The 21,060-nt window shown below is 41.4% G+C and overlaps 1 protein-coding gene across 2 annotated transcripts; it reads right to left on the reverse strand.

The window, feature by feature from the left end:
• Positions 1 to 1,260: 1,260 nt before the first annotated feature.
• On the reverse strand, positions 1,261 to 20,832 carry apoob (apolipoprotein O, b). Of its 2 annotated transcripts, none has more exons than XM_083936199.1 (9): positions 20,796 to 20,832; positions 20,313 to 20,429; positions 14,711 to 14,833; positions 11,975 to 12,007; positions 10,641 to 10,695; positions 9,200 to 9,295; positions 5,356 to 5,447; positions 2,345 to 2,434; positions 1,261 to 1,777 (listed from the first exon to the last, which is right to left on the reverse strand). In XM_083936199.1, the coding sequence occupies exons 1-9, from the start codon at positions 20,811 to 20,813 to the stop codon at positions 1,742 to 1,744; spliced, it is 660 nt and encodes a 219-aa protein (XP_083792325.1). In that variant the 5' UTR covers positions 20,814 to 20,832; the 3' UTR covers positions 1,261 to 1,741. The 2 variants fall into 2 exon arrangements, with proteins under 2 accessions (XP_083792325.1, XP_083792324.1); XM_083936198.1 differs by having other exon boundaries at positions 1,261 to 1,780.
• Between the last annotated feature and the right edge of the window lie 228 nt (positions 20,833 to 21,060).

Raw genomic sequence — 21,060 nt, forward strand, 5'->3', positions numbered from 1 at the left:
TGAGTACATCAACATGCTAACAGTTGGGGGCCACAGTCCAGTTCATCTGAGCCGTGTATGTATGGAAAAAAAGAGGGAAATGGATATTGCCTTGTAGGTCTTTCTAAGGATCCGCAAGAACCCTGTTAACATGTTCCTCTCTGTGGAAGTCTGTCTCTCTAAATAATCTAAGAAATCCCTACTCTTAAAGGCTCTATCTCATATATCTATAATCAAATTCATATTTTATGTTCAGAGTCTGGGCAGAGACTTTGAGATGGGTGCATACAGTCTTATCCATTGCAAAGGTGTACACCGTACCTATTATACTAAGGCTTGACTGGCTAAGATCTATGATGGTGCGACTCCAACTTGTGATAGGTGTGCGCAATCTCCCACAAACTTAATTCATACACTCTGGCTGTGTCCATCTCTTCATAATTATTGGACTGAGATTTTCAATACCCTGTCAGAGGAAGTTGCGGAGAATTGATTGATTGAAATTCTTTATTGCCATATGCAGAGGGGTAGGAATACAAAAGTGCATCAGGACAAAAGGATAACACCAAAAAGCCCAAGGGGCTTATTTCCATTGTGGTTCCTACTCCCCAGAAAATAAAGCCAAATGCTATGAGTGCACTCTTTGGGGTCACTCCCCCTTCCCTCGTTAAGTCCAAAATCCTTTTTGGATGGATACCTGCTTTTGCTTCTGTTAGCCAGAAGACCAATTGTAATTAAGTGGAAAACAGCCCTGTCATGCCTGCCGGATTAGACAGCATTTTCTTAAACTGGAGAAAGTCAGACTGTCTTTATGTGGCTGCTCCAGTAAATTTGGGAAACTATGGGGCCCATTCCTACTATTTGTTAAGATGACAGATCTTCCACTCAGCCCTGACTGACATGACGGAGGCAACTTAGAGGGGTGATATGTTTGTTACTACTAATGCCAGAACTATTATTCAGTCTTTTCCATCTTGTCTTGTTCTTTTGTGACTGCATTTTGCTATTGTGTCTCTCGAGAACAAGATTACCTGTAGAATACAGACTACATAAATAAATAAAACGCACTTTTTCCAAAAACAAATGTTACGATTTGAAGAAAAATGTTTTTTTCTGGATTATTTGACTTTCAGAAATATTTCCTGGGTTTTTTCATGACTGGAAACAGTTTTCCAGGTTTTCCAGGACATGTTTGAATCTGTTCCAAGTGTTTAATCCCAATGTAAAGCTTTATATCGTTGCACCACCTCCACCCCGATAAATAATTCACTCGTGTTTGGTCAGATGCCAAATTTAATGACATTGCATCAAGATAAAACCCATTACAGTCGAAATATATTATTGCATAACAGTGCATTATTAGACAAGAAAACACACACATTCAGCCCATTAATAAGCTACTGGAGAACCACACACATTATTGGCCCTTAACTGTAGAAGTGTAGTATTATTAGACGTGAATAACGACGTTTGAACACACTAAATGATCTTCCTGGAGAAGTTAAAAAACATCTCTGCAGCGACGCTTGATGTGTTTTGCAGCTTTAACAAATAAAAAAAGGAGGAAGTTTCAGCGGCAGATTAAATAAAGTTTTGCTGGAGAAACTAGGAATGATTAAAGAGGAGATAGATATATAATTTAAACACCTAAGTCCTGATTATTGGCTGTTGGTTGTGTGAATAATAATAATAATGATAATAAGAGTTCATCTGCAGGTGTGAGAGTGTGTTACTAGAAGGGGAAAGTCGTCTTCTTGCAGCCTCAGCTGGTCGTGCCATTGCTCTCTGTTCGCTCTTTCTTCTCCAGAAAAAAAAACAACAAAAATGCTCATTACAAGAACACCCTTAACATAAATATTAGGACAAAATCTTCTATCTAAATAGAGTTAATTTCATATCCTGATAACAATATAGCATGTTTTTTGGTAATTCAATAAATAAATAAATCATCTTGATGAAATAACCACATGGTAAAGCCTCTTTTTAAATCGCCGTGTCTGAATTAAATACTTTAAATATACATATATACATAAAATGCATACTTGAAAAGTAATTTCTCATCTTGTTAAAAACTTGAGCAAATTGAAAATAACATGTAAAGATCAGAATGAAAAGCTTCGTCTGAATGATGGAACCCTATAATAAAAGGCTACCGTTCCATTGAAAGACGATGCATTATCATATTATATAAAGGTTTTTGTTGAAGTGCCTTGGTTATTTAAAAAAACATGCTAGTACAGCAGTGGTATAAACACAGCTGTTATCCTATCAAATTATGAACAGTAAAAAATAGTTTTACAAAGTATTAATACTTTGTTCTCAAATTTTGATCTCCAGTGTATTTGGAGGAAACACTGAGGCTAACCTTCTTTTTTCCAAACGGCAGCTCTTTCCAGAGAGTCTCCAGGGAGACACGGCCCCGCTGAGCCCAGCTGGATGCCGAGTCCCGACTCCCCTGAAATAAACACAACGTCATTCATGTCTCACTCTCACGACACAACTTTTCCACTTGCTGACAGTTTAGAGGCTAATTGGCGCTGGTTCAGCACTCACAAAACGGCGCTCAAATGCTCCTTTGTGAACATTTCTCAAAGACGTGACGCTTATCAATTGGACAAGACGTACAAAAACTCTGAGGTCTATGGAAAGATTTGTATACAAAGCGACGCATCGCGATGGCAATCAATGCGTGCGACGTGTTACGCCGTGATGACTTATAGGCAGCAAGAAGCATTAGCCGAGGCCCAGGTAGTTTGAGTACAAACAGGCCTGGGTCGCGGGGGGAGAGGGAGGGGGGGACAAGTACCCTAAAGCACGGGGTACAGTATGGATGGACAGTGCACCCTTAGTTTCCTTTCATTTGTCTTCCTTCTGTAGAAAGCTGTCTCCAAACATCATGTTGGTTGTTTATAGGACAATAACATCTCATTTAATGTGATGAACAAGTGACGTAATACTTTTACTGAATACAGAGGATTGTTCTGGATAGAAATATGGAGTTTACCACAGCTGGAATGTGCTGGGAAAGACTGGAAATGCACCTGGAAATGCTTGAATTTGACACTGGAGACAGTGCAGTATAAAATAGACTTCAAACATGGCTGAAGACAAACCAATCATGTGATCACTGATTTAAACCTTTGTGTTACACTAACAGTTTTCCAACATGAAGAGTACGTTGTTTATATTTTTCTGATGTCATTTGTAAGTGATGTACTCTTTGGCGACACTGGCGGAGGTGATTTTCTCAAAATATTACGACTTTTTTTGTCACAATCTTGCGACTTTTTCCCCCTCAAAATATTAAGATGTCGCTTAACAATCTTCTGACTTTTATCTCAAAATATAATTTTTTTTTTGTCAAAATATTACGACTTTTTTTTTCAAAATATTACGACTTTTTGTAACAATCTTCCAACTTTTTATCTCAAAATATTAGGATGTTTTCTCAAATTATTACAACTTTTTTTCTCAAAATATTACAACTTTTTTTGGGTCAAATATTATGACTTGTCACAATTTTCCAAATTTTGTTCTCAAAATTTTGTTTCAATTTCTTTTTCACAATCTTCCAACTTTTTCCCCTCAAAATATTAAGACTTTTTGAAACAATCTTCCGACTATTTATCTCAAAATATTCTGATGTTTATGTCAAAATATTACAACTTTTTTTCTGAAAATATTTTTTAAAAGAGTTCCTCAAAATATTACGGCTTTTTTTGTAACAATCTTCCGACTTTTTTCTCAACATTTAACAACCTTTTTTTTATCAAAATATTCAGAGTTTTTGTTTTTATGAAGAACACGAGGTTTGTTTAACTTATACAGGGCACAAATTTAAAAAGAGCTTTTGCATCTTTCCCCTCATCTCTTGGACATTTTATCCCACGCCCGTCACATTTCAGAGTATTTTGGTTTGAAGTATTTTAACTTCAAACCAGAGGCTCAACATCTCTCTTTATCTCGTCAGCTCATGTGCTTTTATATCTGTACCCTGCCCCTGCTCGCCACTGCTCTGCACGCGTGGTGAGCTGAGGTGTGATGGCGTCAGGATGTGTGTGTGTGTTTGTGTTCCTGCTTGTTGGCTCTCTGGGTGGAAATACAGTAAATAAAAGTAGCCAGACTTCAGTGGAAATTAGAAACGATTCACAGCCAGGACCTCCTGCGGGGAAGCACAACCCTTTCCTAACAGGAAACTGTCACAGAACAAACAGTGATGTATGAGACCTGCCTGGAAAGTTTCCCGTCTGAACTGTTTAGATACAGTTTCACAGGGCGTAGGAGTGATTTTCCGTTTAAATTAAACTCCCAGAATTAACTTTATGGCCACAAAAACACCAACCAGGAAATAATTTGCGCCAGAAAAGAAAAGAAAGTGTCACTTTTGCAGCTTTCACAGCTGTTTCCTGAGTATCGGGAGGAGGATTAAATAAAGAGGAGCAGACGGATTGACAGGTTTGATCTTTTGCTGACTTGTTAACAATCTAGAAAATCCAGTTTAGATGAAAGAGCAGAGCTGTAGTCATGAATAATACCATTTAATTATTAAACTATTAAAGCAAGAAGACACTTCAGGTGAATAGGGTCAAAAATCAAACTAATAGATATCCGCAAACTTCCCCAGTTCATTACTGACATTAGGACAAATATGTTTGTATTTAAAGTTTTCTGAAATGGCATGTTTATATGTGCAAATGAGGCATTATCTAATAACTTTTGGTGAATTTAGGAGAAATCTACAGACACAAACAGACAAAGTAAAGTCAAATAAATTATTTCTTTACACCAGTCTGAGAGAGGACATGTTAAGGAAGGAAAATAGCCTAAAATCTTGCCTGTAAATATTCAATTAATAAGAAAAAAAGATAAATAGTAAAAATTCTGTTTTCAGCTCCTTAAATGTGAATATTTTATGGTTTCTTTCCTCTGCGACATTAAACTGAATATCTTTGAGTTGTGGACAAAACAAGACATTTAAAAAAACAACTTACAACAACCAACTAATTGATTAATAGAGAAAATAACTGACACCCACAGGAAAGTTTGTTCTCATTCGGAACCAGAGGATATGCAGATTAACCTGATGTGAAATTAGGAACCATACTGGATGAATTGAAAGTGCATTATCTTTATGTTACCTAGAAATAATCATTATTTAAACGAGCAAGCCTTTAGTTTGAGGTCTGATTTATGGGTTACCTCTGATTATATTCAGTTGTGAAGAACCGTGTTGCATACAGATGTAACCATGTTGGACATGAATATTTAGAAAACAGAGAGGTTGTCTTGATGCAGTCCTTGTGACAAACACAAACACATTCAGCTCCTTCTGTATCTGTTGACTAATAACAGATGATAACTAACAACAACAGTCACCTTCAGTAAAGACGCAGCCTGCTGAGGGTAAAACATGGAGGCGCTCAGAGCCATGAGTCCTACTGGAAACAGCAGCTGCTTCACCCTGGAGCCTGGAAGACAAAGAGCAGGTCCTGGACTCACATTTCACTGATTAAACCATTCAAACACACCCAGGGAACTAACTACTACATGTCCCCACCAGACGTAGACAGTAAACTGGAAGACGTGAACGCCTTCCGAACTTTGTCTCAAAATATCACAACTTCTTTTCTCAAAATCTTACGACTTTACCTCAAAATATTAGGGCCTTTTCCCTCGAAATATTAAAACCTTTTTCTCAAAATATAACAACTTTTTTTTCTCAGAATATTACGACTTTACCTCAAAATATTAGGACTTTTATGTCACGATCTTCAGACTTTTTTGACGCAATCTTTTCTCAAAATATTACACATATCCCCACCAGATGTAGACAGTAAACAGGAAGAGGTTGTGAACTCCTCCAGCGCAGTTTAAACTGGTTTGGTCTCAACGCTTCAGCAAACTCTCTCACACACAAAACAAACGGACACACACATTTCCCATGACTCGTTTCCACAGGACAACAGCGTCGGAATAATGACACAAGATATTGAAGCTTCTGCCACATCCAGAAGTACTCTAATGATACAGCTATTGTGGCATATGTGAGGATGGGACAGGAGGCGGAGTACAGGGACCTTGCGGGAGCCTTCGGCAGCTGGTGTGAGAGGAACGGCTTCATCCTAAACATCAAGAAGACCAAGGAGATGGTCATCGACTTCCGCAGGTCTAAGCCACCACTGCGGCAGGTCAACATCAGGGGCGAGGACATCGAGGTGGTGCAGTCCTACAGGTACTTGGGGGGTGCACCTGGACAGCAAGCTAGACTGGTTGAAACATTGATGCGGTCTACAGGAAGAGCCAGAGCAGGCTCTTCTTCCTGAGGAGGCTCAGGTCCTTCGATGTCTGTGTGGAGATGCTGCACATGTTCTGTCGGTGGTGGCAAGTACCATCTTTTATGCTGCTGTCTGCTGGGGAGGCAGTGCGACTGAGAGGGACACCAGAAGGCTGGATAAACTGATCAGGAAAGCAGGCTCAGTGCTGGGTAGGTGCCTAGACTCACTGGGGGCCGTGGTGGAGAGGAGGATGTGGACCAAGTTGTCTGACATCATGGACAATACCAACCACCCCCTCCACCACACCCTAATGGAGCAGAGTAGCCACAGTGGGCGGCTAACTGCGCTGCGCTCAAGGACTGAGCGCCAAAGGAGGTCCTTCTTCCCTACGGTCATCAGGCTGTTCAACAGTTCAGTAGTGGACAGGGGCCGCTGACTTTGGCTCTGGTGCCAGGCCCAACCAAATCCCCCTTCCACCTCCTCACTTCTTTTATTACTGTCTCATCTCATCTCATCTTCATCCGCTTATCCGGGGTCGGGTCGCGGGGGCAGCAGCTTTAGCAGGGGACCCCAAACTTCCCTTTCCCGGGCCACATTAACCAGCTCTAACTGGGGGATCCCGAGGCGTTCCCAGGCCAGTGTGGAGATATAATCTCTCCACCTAGTCCTGGGTCTTCCCCGAGGCCTCCTACCAGCTGGACGTGCCTGGAGAACCTCCCTAGGCGCCCAGGGGGCATCCTTACTAGATGCCCGAACCACCTCAACTGGCTCCTTTCAACGCTAAGGAGCAGCGGCTCTACTCCGAGTTCCTCACGGATGGCTGAACTTCTCACCCTATCTCTAAGGGAGACTCCAGCCACCCTCCTGAGAAAACCCATTTCGGCCGCTTGTACTCGCGACCTCGTTCTTTCGGTCATGACCCAACTTTCATGACCATAGGTGAGGGTAGGAACGAAGATTGACCGGTAGATCGAGAGCTTTGCCTTCCGGCTCAGCTCTCTTTTCGTCACAACGGTGCGGTAGAGCGACTGCAACACCGCCCCCGCTGCTCCGATTCTCCGGCCAAACTCACGCTCCATCGTCCCCTCACTCGTGAACATGATCCCGAGGTACTTGAACTCCTTCACTTGGGGTAAGGACTCATTCCCTACCTGGAGTAAGCAATCCACCGGTTTCCTGCTAAGAGCCATGGCCTCAGATTTAGAGATGCTGATCCTCATCCCAGCCGTTTCACACTCGGCTGCGAACCGATCCAGTGAGTGCTGAAGGTCACTGACCGACGATGCCATCAGGACCACATCATCTGCGAAAAGCAGAGACGAGATCCTCAGCCCACCGAACTGCAACCCCTCCCCACCACGACTACGCCTTGAAATCCTGTCCATGAAAATCACGAACAGGATTGGTGACAAAGCGCACCCCTGGCGGAGGCCAACCCCCACCGGAAACGAATCCGACTTACTCCCGAGGATCCGGACACAGCTCTCACTTTGGGTGTACAGAGATTGGATGGCCCACAGAAGTGACCCCCTCACCCCATACTCCCGCAGCACCTCCCACAGTATCTCCCTAGGAACCCGGTCATATGCCTTCTCCAGATCCACAAAACACATGTAGACTGGATGAGCATACTCCCAGGCCCCCTCCAGGATCCTTGGAAGACTGAAGAGCTGGTCCATTGTTCCACGTCCAGGACGGAATCAGCATTGTTCCTCTTCAATCTGAGGTTCGACTATAGGATGAAACCTCCTTTCCAGCCGGGTGGCCTAGGGTGCTCTGGTACCACGTACACTTATGAGCATCCTTATGTTCAAACATGGTGTTAGTTATAGACAATCCGTGACTTGCACGGAAGTCTAATAACTGATGACCGCTCGGATTTCGATCAGGGAGGCCGTTCCTTCCAATCACGCCTCTCCAGGTTTCTCCATCATTGCCCACGTGGGCGTTGAGGTCTCCCAGCAGAACTATCGAGTCCCCTACTAAAGCCCCATGCAGGACTCCATTCAGGGTCTCCAAGAAGGTCGAATACTCTGAACTGCTGTTCGGTGCATATGCACAAACAACAGTCAGAGTTTTCCCCCCTACCACCCGCAGGCGTAAGGAGGCAACTCACTCTTCCACCGTGGTGAACTCCAACACCGCGGCACTCAGCCGGGGGTTTGTGAGTATCCCCACACCCGCCCAGCGCCTCACACCCTGGGCAACTCCAGAGAAGAATAGGGTCCAACCCCTATCCAGGAGTATGGTTCCAGAACCGAGACTGTGTGTGGAGGCAAGCGCCACCAGATCTTACTGGTAGCGCTCCACCTCCCGCACAAAATCCGGCTCCTTCCCCGACATAGGTGTGACATTCCACGTCCCAAGAGCCAGCTTCTGCTGCCCTTGTCTGGTCCGTCAAGGCCCCTCAACTTCAGCAGCGCACCTGACCCAAGTGGTTCCTATTGAGAGTGGTGGGCCCACAGGGTGGAGAGGAGGGAGGTGCCACGTCACTTTTTCGGGCCGTGCCCAGCTGGGCTCTGTGTCCAGCCCGGCCACCAGGCGCTCGCCGGCGAGCCCTCCGTCTGGGCCTGGATCCAGACGGGGGCCCCCGGCTTCCTCCCGGCAGGGTCTCTCTTCCTCTTCCTCCCGAATATTATACCTGTATAATATTAATATATTTAATTTAAACATGTATGTATTCAATTTCTATTAAAATCTACATGTATGATTTTGTTGATTTCTTTTTCCACCCTGCCCATTGAAAATACTACCTTTTTTTTTTCCCCCTTTCTCTTTTATCTTCTCTATGTGTCTCTGTGTAGACAGAGAGCAGGGAAGAAGCAGTTTATGGTGCTGTGGAAAAAACTGCAGCCATCTGCCACTATTGGAGCCAAGATCTGCTAATTCTATCCGCGCGGATTAATCGGTAGACCTCCAGTGTGTGTGTGTGTTTACCAGTTTACCTTTGGCCAAATAAAGTCCCAGGAAGCCGGAGAAGCCCACGGCCGCTACACTGGGGTAGAGGTCAGGAGGAGGCTCACTGAGGAACTGGTACACATCTGAAAAAAAAACACGAGAAGAGAGAGTGCACTCACACTGTCCATCCGTACCGTGCCCCAGCACGTTTCACGGCTAAAGTCTAGTTCGTTTGACCAGTGTGAGTGAAACCGTACCGCGCCTTAGATCGGTACGGTTTCCGGCCACGGCCCGTTTGGGAGAGGTGGGCTTTTGTAAAGCACGTTTGCACATGTACGAGCACAAGCGTGCGCGCGTGTACGAGCACGAGGCCTACGGCGGTTCTGACGTAATTTAATGTGCGCCTGTTCAGACAGAAAAAAAGACGGACCATGTGCGGACATTTAAAACAATGGTGGCGAAAGGTTCATCTTCTTATGGTGGTTTTGCATCTATTTTTGGTAATTTGCATTTTTTTGTGGTAGATTTGCATCTATTTTTAGCCATTTTGTATCTTTTTGTGGTGGTTTTGCATCTATTTTTTAGTCATTTTGCATCTTTTTGTGGTGGTTTTGCATCTAAGAGAAGCCATCCAGCACTAATGTTCAACAATCGTACGGGGAAAATGTTATCAAATCAGAGGCAGGTAGACTTAAATCCTCACACTGGCTTCCCTTTAATGCTACAAAAGTGACTTAACAATGCTGCTTGTTTATGAAATGAAGCCGGACCAAAACATGCTGCTCAGAAACAAAAACACACTTTCCTGATTGTATCAAACTTCAAATTAACTTAAAACCAGCTGATCCCGCTTTTCGTTCCAATCATATGCTTAGGTTTTCCGTTTATTTGACTGTTTTTCTGTGATTCTGGGAACTGCCCGTTGCTGAGCGGGCAGACTGACGTAAAAGTGGTCACATGAAAAAAGATTCAATCAGGTTTTGGGTTTTTGTCTCGGATTCAAAGGCGTGTCATTTAAGACCCCTGTGACCTGACTCATCTCTTGTCAGTGTGTGTGTGTTAAAGGTCAACCGATAGCTGATTAATCGTCCGAAACAAGATGTGAACTAATGTAAATTTATTTAATATAGCTATTGGATAAAAATACATTAGTAGATTTTTAATAGCTACATATTATTAGCTATATATTATTTTTTTGTCATTTTGCATCTTTTTGTGGTGGTTTTGCATCTATTTTTTTTTTTGTTATTTTGTATCTTTTTGTGGTGGTTTTGCATTTGTTTTTGGTCATTTTGCATCTTTTTGTGGTGGTTTTGCATCTATTTTTGTTCTTTTTTTTTTTTTTTATACAAACTACCGGACACCAGCAAAATGAGTAATAATGTACTGTAATAATGATGATACTTCCAGTGTGTGAAAGTCCCTCAGTCTTTCTGCGTTATATCTTTTTGGAGAGCAGCCGACCTGCAACAGAATGTGTTTTCTCACCTGTGACTGTTATTACGGAGGTGTTGATCGTGGGCTCCACAGTTTTATAAACTTGCTGAGGTCCAAAGATAAATAGTAAACACACACACAGAGAGAGAGAGAGAGAGAGAGAGAGAGAGAGAGAGAGAGAGAGAGAGAGAGAGAGAGAGAGAGAGAGAGAGAGAGAGAGAGAGAGAGAGAGAGAGAGAGAGAGAGAGAGAGAGAGAGAGAGAGAGAGAGAGAGAGAGAGAGAGAGAGAGAGAGAGAGAGAGAGAGAGAAAGAAGCCGGTTAGTTTCATCCAAGTGCTCATTTATTCACGTTAAAACTATTTTATGCACTTCAATCACATAAAGACAGATGAGATGCAAAAGTAGGGGAGTCCATGCAGGACTCCATTCAGGGTCTCCAAGAAGGCCGAATTCTCTGAACTGCTGTTCGGTGCATATGCACAAACAACAGTCAGAGTTTTCCCCCCTACCACCGGCAGGCGTAAGGAGGCGACCTTCTCGTCCACCAGGGTTAACTCCCAACACCGCGGCACTCAGCCAGGGGTTTGTGAGTATCCCCACACCCGCCCAGCGCCTCACACCCTGGGCAACTGCAGAGGAGAATAGGATCCAACCCCTATCCAGTAGTACGGTTCCAGAACCGAGACTGTGTGTGGAGGTAAGCCCCACCAGATCTAACTGGTAGCGCTCCACCTCCCGCACAAGCTCCAGCTCCTTCCCCGACAGAGGTGAGACATTCCACATCCAAGAGCCAGCTTCTGCTGCCCGTGTCTGGTCCGTCAAGGCCCCTCAACTTCAGCAGCGCACCTGACCCAGGTGGTTCCTCCTGCAACTGGTGGGCCCACAGGATGACGACATGTGGTTTTTAAATATAAAACTAATTTAACTCCAGGTTGTTAAACTTGTTTGATGCTGTAAACACTAGAGCTGCAAAGACTTGTCGTTTAGTTGTCAACTATAAAAAAATACGCCCATTATTCTGAATCAGTTTAGAGTCATTTTTAAGAATAAAATAAGTAAAAATTCTCTAGTTCCAGCTTCTTAAATGTGAATATTTTCTGGTGTCTTTCCTCCTCTGTGACAGTAAACTGAATCTCTGAGTGGTTGATAAAACGAGACATTTGAGGACGTCGTCTTGGGCTTTGGGAAACACTGATCCACAGTTTTCACCATTTTATACAAAAAAACAAACAAACAAACTGATGAATCCAGAAAAAGATGGATCAATGAAAATAATTATTAGCTGCAGCCCTAATTAATAGTTCGTAAACAGCAGAAACATTGACCTACACTTATAATTATGCAGAAAAAAGAAAAGAAATAAATAATTTGCACATATCACTGACCTCAAATTTTTCCATTGCATCATGGCCCGTTTTCTGCAAAATAAGAAAGAAAAAAAGTCAATTTAATGATGGTTTTTTTACTAAAACAGATGAAATAATGAGTATTTTTCCTTCTCCAACTTCTGCTTTTTATGTTGCCTCACACAAAGTTTTGTATTAAAATATAGTCGGGGCTCTCCTGTAGGTGTAGTGTTAAATCCTGTAGGATCAGAGACGCAGGACTGAATTCTTTGGAATAATGCAAAAATAAAATGTAGTGGGGAAAAAAACAGTGTCTAATATGAAAAAACAAAATTTACTAAATGTCATATTTTTGTTGGCGTGTGTCAAACGTGCATCAGTTGCTTTGCTCCTCAGCTTTTGTGGTTGAATTTTCTGCAGTGACGTCGCAACAGCTGACCAAAGGATAAACTGACATCACACTTCAGGAATGAAAAGTGAAGAGTTGTTGAACTGTGAAAGATCTGAGAGGAACGTAGAGGACAGTCTGAGCTTCTGGATGGCTGTTATTCAGAAATAAGAAAACCTTTCCACAAGTGTGAGCAGATATTTGAGATTTCAACACAACCCCCAAAGATGATTGATATTTTTTACGGCTCTATTATGTTTGAGCAGCTTCCAGAAATGATCATCTTTGATGAAGTACTAATTTGTTTAGGTGTGGTGCAGGTTAAAGTAGCTTCAGAGAGATTTGCTGGTAGATATTTTGTTTTTTTGCACAAACAAGAGGTCTTCGTTTTCAGAGAAACAGTTGGGAGGAGCAGACAGGACGGACGTGGGCAGCAGCTAAATTAATTTCCACAGAAGTTTGCCCTCTCTCTTTACACTGAAGATCAGCTGCTTAAGCATGGACGTAATCTGAGACAACTGGCCCCTGGGCACAGACATGTAAGAGGCCCCCCACTCTGTCTATGTAGAAACAAGACACCTTAATTCAATTTGGTTTATCTTTGTCTTCATTTCACCTCCAATTCTAGTGTTTTGTACGTCTTTGTGGTGGTTTTGCAAAGATTTTCAGGTGGTCATTTTACATCTATTTTTAATGGTTTTAGACTTGGACTTCTCTTTATTGATCCCTTTGGGATCACTCCCGCAAGGAAATTGAATTTCCAGCAGCTTACAAAAACACAAGGGAGGTGTAAAATGTGTGTGTCTTATTGGTCCGGCTCTGTCGTATCTTAAAGACTTTATAGTACCGTATTACCCGACTAGATCACTGCGCTCTGAGAGTGCAGAGCTACTTGTCATTCCTAGAGTCTCCAAAAGTAGAAATGGAGGCAGAGCCTTCAGCTACCAAGCTCCTCTCCTGTGGAACAAACTCCCAAGTGTTATTCGGGAGGCAGACACTGTCCCCATATTTAAGAGTAAACTTAAAACTTTCATTTTTGATAAAGCTTACAGCTAGGACTTACGATAAGATTTTGTTCTGCTTAATGATGCTGCTATAGGCCTAGTCTGCCGGGGGATAATACTTTTCCTGATACTCTGAGCTTCTCTCCTCTCTGTCTGTATCATTCTAGCTCATCAATGCATGTTACTAATTCAGCTTCTTCCCCGGAGTTGTTTGTGCTTTGTCGTCTCGCAGGTCTCTGCTGATCGTGGTGGTGCCTGCTGCCGTGGTCCTACATGACGCTTCCTGCTGCTATTATCACTGTTACTCATACTATCACTAGTTTAATAAACTATAAAATTTGTAGCCATAAAAACACCATCAGTGTGTCTTGCTGCTCATCATTGATCATGTTTGCCACCATAATTACTATTATTTTCATATTTTATCACCTTAGCTGTGCTTGTTTCTACTATTCTGTTGTATTAACTGCCTTAACATATAAGTCATATTCACATTACTATAGATATTATTATAGTTACTGTTACGCTTTGGTTGCTTGCATCTCTGGAAGTGTGTCTGTCTGTCTCTCCCTGTCCATCTGTGTGTCTTTTCTCTCTCCTTTTCTTCCTCCCCAACCGGTCAAGACAGATGGCTGTCCATAGAGCTGGGTCTGTCCGACGTTCCTGACTGTTATAGGGAAGGTTTTCGTTGCCACTGTACTCTACAGAGGAATTGTTGGGTCTATGTAAAACATGAATAAGTCATAGAGTGTGGTCTTTACCTACTCTGTAAAGTGTCCTGAGATAACTTTTGTTATGATTTGACACTATAAATAAAATTGAATTGAATTAAAAAAATACAGTCTAGGATAACCAATAAACTCTAAGCTAAATAAATACAGAACAATAAAGTCTTAGTCAAATATATATGAGGTAGATGTAAGATTACAGGTAAAATAAAATTCACAGAAAATGGAATCAGTTAAGTTAAATGTAGAGGAAACGTATAAGATAAAATATGTATGACTGTATATGACAGAAATAAGCAGCAAGATTAAATTATTGCACTGAAGTGGTGGATAAAGTAATTGCACAAAGTTATTGTGTGTCTTTATCATAATTTTTTGACTCTGTGGTTGTTTTGTGTCTAGTTTCAGTCATTTAGCATCTCTTTGTGGGTTTTTTTTCAGCAACATTTTATGAGTCAGGGCCCCTGATAATTACTCCTGTGCGTGCCAACCGCTTTCTACTGAAGGTCACACACCGACTGTGGAGAAGAAGCTCATAAAAACCCCACAACTATCCCTTTAATGCTGACATGCAGGTGTTGGGAAATTCCGAAGAATGTGCTCAGCACACAGCCAACTGTGACTTATTGTTTGACAGAGCATCTTATGAACACACCTGGCACTGGTTTGTGTACGGTTCTGCCAATTTCCTCAGCGATGCAACGCTCTGCTCCAGCGGCCCGGCCTCTGGCTCCACAAACTGAGGCTCTGCTTCAGGGCTGGTGTACAACGACGGCAGCTGAAACAAACAACAACAAGTTGAAAATCAGTGTTAACACGACTGACTCGGGTATTCAATCGTAGACTAACCAGTTAAAAAAAACAGGGAATGACACACTGCTAGAATAACAACTTTTATCCATTTCGAAAGACAAAACGCATCAACAACGCTGTGTCTGTTGAAGGCATGAAGGTCAAAGTTAAGCAAAGATGACGTTTGAGCAGAAGGAGACACACTGTTGACATAAAGAAACATGAGGCAAAAGGCAAACACAAGACTATGAACACTATGACCAATATATTCCTCGAGGCAGTGGCCTAGGAGGAGGCGTTGCAGCTATTTATGACTCAGGCCTATTAATAAACCCTAAACCTAAACTAAATTATAATTCATTTGAAAGTCTTGTTCTTAGTCTTTCACATTCAACCTGGAAAACTGTGCAGCCAATTATATTTGTTATAGTGTACCGTGCTCCTGGTCTGTACTCTGAATTTCTGTCTGAATTCTCAGAGTTTCTGTCAAATTTAGTCCTTAAATCTGACAAAGTAATCATTGTAGGAGATTTTAATATTCATGTGGACAGCGATAAAAATAGTCTTAGTATTGCGTTTATCTCTCTATTAGATTCGATTGGTTTTAGTCAGAGTGTACATAAAACTACTCACTGTTTTAATCACACCCTTTCCCTTGTTTTGGCTTATGGTGTGGAAATTAATGACTTAATAGTCTTTCCACAGAATCCTATTTTATCAGACCATTATTTAATAACTTTTGAATTCATATTACAGGACTACTCACCTCTGGGTAAAAGGGTCTACACTAGATGGTTATCTGATAGTGCTATAACTAAATTTAAGGAAGCGATTCCATCTGCATTTACTTTAATGCCTTATCCTAATATTCAAGATTCCTGCACTAACGTTAGTTTCTCTGAAATTGATCACCTTGTTGACAGTGTTGCAGGCTCTCTACGAACAACACTCGACTCTGTTGCTCCTTTAAAAAAGAAGATAATAAAACGGAGGAAGTTAGCTCCGTGGTATACCTCACAAACCCGGGAATTAAAACAAATATTGCAAAAGTTGGAAAGTACATGGCGCTTCACTAAACTGGAGGAATCTCACTTAGTTTGGCAAGAAAGTCTTAAAACATATAGGAAGGCCCTCTGTAATGCGAGAGCAGCCCATTACTCATCTTTAATAGAGGAGAATAAGAACAATCCTAGATTTCTTTTTAGCACTGTAGCCAGGCTGACAGAGAGCCACAGCTCTATTCAGCCATGTATTCCTATAACCCTCAGTAGTAACAACTTCATGACCTTCTTTAATGACAAAATTATAACTATTAGAGACAAAATCAACCTGCTTGGCACCAATTTTTCTTCAAACCCAGGAACCTTAGAAACAACTGTACGACCTGATATATTCTTGGACTGCTTTTCTACAGTCGACCGTAACAAATTAACATCTACTATTTCGGCATCAAAGCCTTCTACTTGTCTCCTAGACTCTATCCCAACTAAGTTACTTAAAGAAATGTTACCTTTAGTTAGCACTCCTGTATTAGATATGATTAACATGTCTTTATCAGCAGGTTATGGACCACAGTCTTTTAAAGTAGCTGTTATTAAACCTCTTCTTAAAAAGCCCAGTCTTGATCCTGAGGTACTAGCCAACTATAGACCTATATCTAACCTTCCTTTTCTCTCTAAGATCCTTGAGAAATTAGTTGCCAATCAGTTGTGTGACTTTTTACATAATAATGAGATATTTGAGGACTTTCAGTCAGGATTTAGAGCGAATCATAGCACTGAGACAACACTGGTGAAGATTACTAAAGACCTTCTTACAGCTTCAGACAAAGGACTTGTCTCTGTACTTGTTTTACTAGATCTTAGTGTGGCCTTCGACACTATTGACCATCACATCCTGCTACAGAGATTGGAGCATCTGATCTGCATTAAAGGAAACGCACTGAGCTGGTTTAAGTCATATTTATCAGATAGATCTCAGTTTGTACATGTTAATGACAAATCCTCCATGCACACTAAAGTCAGTCACGGAGTCCCACAGGGTTCTGTCCTTGGACCGCTTCTATTCACCTTATATATGCTTCCCTTAGGAAATCCTCAAAGCAATTTCAGTCAAAAACAACTGGACTGGTTGTTTGTCTAGGAAGACGTTTCACCTCTCATCCAACAGGCTTCATCAGTTCATGTACGCATCTGACCAGGCTGGGACTGGTCCAACTAACTGGTGTGAGATCCAGGTATTTAACCTCTCACAAGGCCGATGATGTCACTGAAACCCTTTTGTGCTCCAAAAGCCCACGCCCGTCGTTAGAGTGACAGTCGTTGGTGGGCAGTTGGTTTCGACTTCGTTAGTGCTCTATTGAGTCTGATCGACAGTCGTTGGGGTCACCCGGGGCCATGTGTGAACAGTTGTCCACTGAGGTTAGATTGTTGAATCTCCTGGGAATGGATGAAAGGGCAGCATTGTAAATTGGAGATAAGTGGTGTCTCAGACCTCCTCCTCTGTTTAGCGATGGTTTCTCCACTTTTACATAGATGGCTTCTTTTACTCCTCTTTCAAACCATCTGTCCTCTCTGTCCAAGATTTGGACATTGCTGTCATCACAGGAGTGGGCTTTCTCCTTGAGGTGTAAGTGGACAGCGGAGTCCAGGCCTGAGGAGTTAGCTCTCCTGTGTTGGGCCATGCCTTTATGCAGTGGTTGTTTTGTTTCTCCAATGTAAAGATCTTTGCATTCCTCGTTGCATTGGACAGCATAAACCAGGTTGCTTTTGTGGTGGTGTGGTGTTCTGTCTTTCGGATGTACTAGTCTCTGTCTGAGTGTGTTACCGGGTTTGAAATACACAGGGATGCAGTGTTTGTTGAAAAATTCCCTTAGGAAATATTATAAGGAAGCACTCCATAAATTTTCATTGTTATGCTGATGATACACAATTATATTTGTCGATCAAACCAGAAGAAACCGATCAGTTGGATAAACTTCAAATGTGCATTAAGGAAATAAAAAGCTGGATGACCTGCAATTTTCTGATGTTAAACTCAGACAAAACCGAAGTTATTGTACTTGGCCCAAAAGGCCTCCCAAACTCAATAGCTAAAGACATTGTTACTCTGGATGATGATGTGTTGTCCTCCAGCACCACAGTAGGGAATCTGGGAGTTATTTTTGACCAGGATATGTCCTTCGATTCTCACATAAAACTAACGACAAGGACTGCATATTTTCACCTGCGTAATATTGTGAAAATTAGGAACATTGTGTCTCAGAAAGATGCAGAAAAACTAGTCCATGCATTTGTTACTTCTAGGCTGGACTATTGCAACTCCTTATTATCAGGTTGCTCCAATAAGTCTGTTAAGAGTCTCCAGTTGGTCCAAAATGCTGCAGCTTGTGTACTAACTAAAACAATTATATTATTATTATTATATTATAGTATTAGCTTCTCTGCACTGGCTACCTGTAAAATCTAGAATAGAATTTAAAATCCTTCTCCTTACGTACAAAGCTCTTATTGGTCAGGCGCCGTCGTATCTTAAAGAGCTCATAGTACCGTATCACCCGACTAGATCTCTGTGCTCTGAGAATGCAGGGCTACTCGTCGTTCCTAGAGTCTCCAAAAGGAGAAATAGAGGCAGAGCCTTCAGCTACCAAGCTCCTCTCCTGTGGAACAAACTCCCAAATGTTATTCGGGAGGCAGACACTGTCCCCATATTTAAGAGTAAACTTAAAACTTTCCTTTTTGATAAAGTTTACAGCTAGGACTTACGATAAGATTTTGTTCTGCTTAATGATGCTGCTATAGGCCTAGTCTGCCGGGGGATAATACCTTTCCTGATACTCTGAGCTTCTCTCCTCTCTGTCTGTACCATTCATGTCTCATCAATGCATGTTACTAATTCAGCTTCTTCCCGGAGTTGTTTGTGCTTTGTCGTCTCGCAGGTCTCTGCTGATCGTGGTGGTGCCTGCTGCCGTGGTCCTACATGACGCTTCCTGCTGCTATGATCACTGTTACTCATATATACTAGCACTAGTTTAATAAACTATAAAATTTGAAGCCATAAAAACACCACCAGTGGTATGTCTCGCTGTATCGTAGCTGCTATTGCCACTACTCATCATTGATCATGTTTGCCACCATAATTATTATCATTGTCATATTCTATCACCTTAGCTGTGCTTGTTTCTACTATTCTGTTGTATTAACAGCCTTAACATATACGTCATATTCACATTACTATAGATATTATTGTAGTTACTGTTAGGCTTTGCTTGCTTGCATCTCTGGAAGTGTGTCTGTCTGTCTCTCTCTGTCCATCTGTGTGTCTTTTCTCTCTTTCTCTCTCCTTTTCTTCCTCCCCAACCGGTCAAGACAGATGGCCGTCCTCCACAGAGCTGGTTCTGACCGACGTTCCTGCCTGTTATAGGGAAGGTTTTCGTTGCCACCGTACTCTACAGAGGAATTGTTGGGTCTATGTAAAACATGAATAAGTCATCTAGTGTGGTCTTTACCTACTCTGTAAAGATAACTTTTGTTATGATTTGACACTATAAATAAAATTGAATTGAATATACAAGTAATAGAAAAATAACGCAGAGTAAAAACAATGCAAAGTCATTCATTCATTTTAATAGTTAAACTACATTTAGCTGATACATACGCGTACTTGTAAGGTTTGGAACGCAGGACTTTTACTCGTAAAGGAGTATTTTATTTGTGTGGTATTAATAGTTTTACTTTAGTAAAGGATCTGAATACTGCTGGAGACAAGATTTGACATGATCTGACCGTATCACCAGTCTGTGTCGGTTATTAACCCACCTTAGGGTCTGAAAACACAAATAATGTGTGATTTATTTATGTATAGAAACCTATTTGAGGACTGTTATGTTGACTGCTAGAAGGGGATAATGCCTTGCCTTAGGCACTTCTACTTCATTTTGTATACTATGTACTTTATTTTATTTTTATTCATTTATGTTTGTACCTTAATATATTGTCAATAGAGCTTTGCCACTTTGATGTTTTTGAGAAATATGGAGGACTAGACATGACTTAAGTCTCAATAAATAAATACATGGATAGATGGGACCTTCTTCCTCTTTAACACAGAAATACAGAAATAAATAAATGTAGGGGAACAAAAGTGTATAAAGTTTATAAGTATTTATTTATACATTTATTGATGCATATATTTACTTAAGTATTTATTTATTCATTTGTTTGTTTATGTATTAATTCAAACATTTATGCATTTATGTATTCATTTATTTAGGTATTTTTGTACTTCTATATTGATTCATGCATTTATTTATTTCAGCATTTTATTTATTTTTGTATTTATTACGGTATTTATTTATTTATTGAGACTTAAGTCATGTTTATTGCTTCATAAAGCAATGCAAATTCAATTGAAGTTGTAATGTTCTTAATTGTTCAAAATCAAAAAAATAAAAATTATTGACCCACCTCATGGATGCTCAGAGCAGCAGGCTGCGGGCTCCTCTTCTTCCCGTCCCCGGCAGCCAGCAGCACAGAGCCGCTCAGAAGGCCCGTCAGCGCCGGAGCGGCGACACACAGCGACACCTGGCGACACACACACACACACACGCGCGCGCACATTCAATAAAATAAAGCGCTAAATGAGGCTGCAATGTCAGTTCGAAACACTTTTGATAGTAAATTAAACATTCTAACCAACGAGAGGAACTAAATCACATATTTAACGTCACTTTATCGTTAAATGAAATAAACAGAAAGAGCCTTTAGCTGACCTGTTAGCAACATGCTAGCATCAGCTGTTGTCTAATTTACTAACGTTTGACAATATATTTGCTGTATAATATTAGTGTTAAACACTATAAACATACGCGTCACTACATGAAAGCCACAGCGTGAGATGGAAATAATTTTTAAGGTGATCAAAAGGTGGAAATCGTTAAGAATAATTACCAGTTTCGAATATGACATTCTTTCGCTTTTCTACGGCAAGCCGGGGGAGGGACGCGCCACAGTGCGCATGCTCATTTTTAAAATGTCACTGAACAGTGAAATTAATCCTGTGAATGTTCTCATTCGTCCAGGTCATCGTTATCCTCAAAGCAATTTCAGTCAAAAGCAACTGGACTGGTTGTTTGTCTAGGAAGACGTTTCACCTCTCATCCAAGAGGCTTCATCAGTTCATGTACGCATCTGACCAGGCTGGGACTGTCAGACT

The sequence above is a fragment of the Echiichthys vipera genome (assembly GCF_963691815.1).
Source record: "Echiichthys vipera genome assembly, chromosome: 21".
Taxonomy (NCBI): domain Eukaryota; kingdom Metazoa; phylum Chordata; class Actinopteri; order Perciformes; family Trachinidae; genus Echiichthys; species Echiichthys vipera.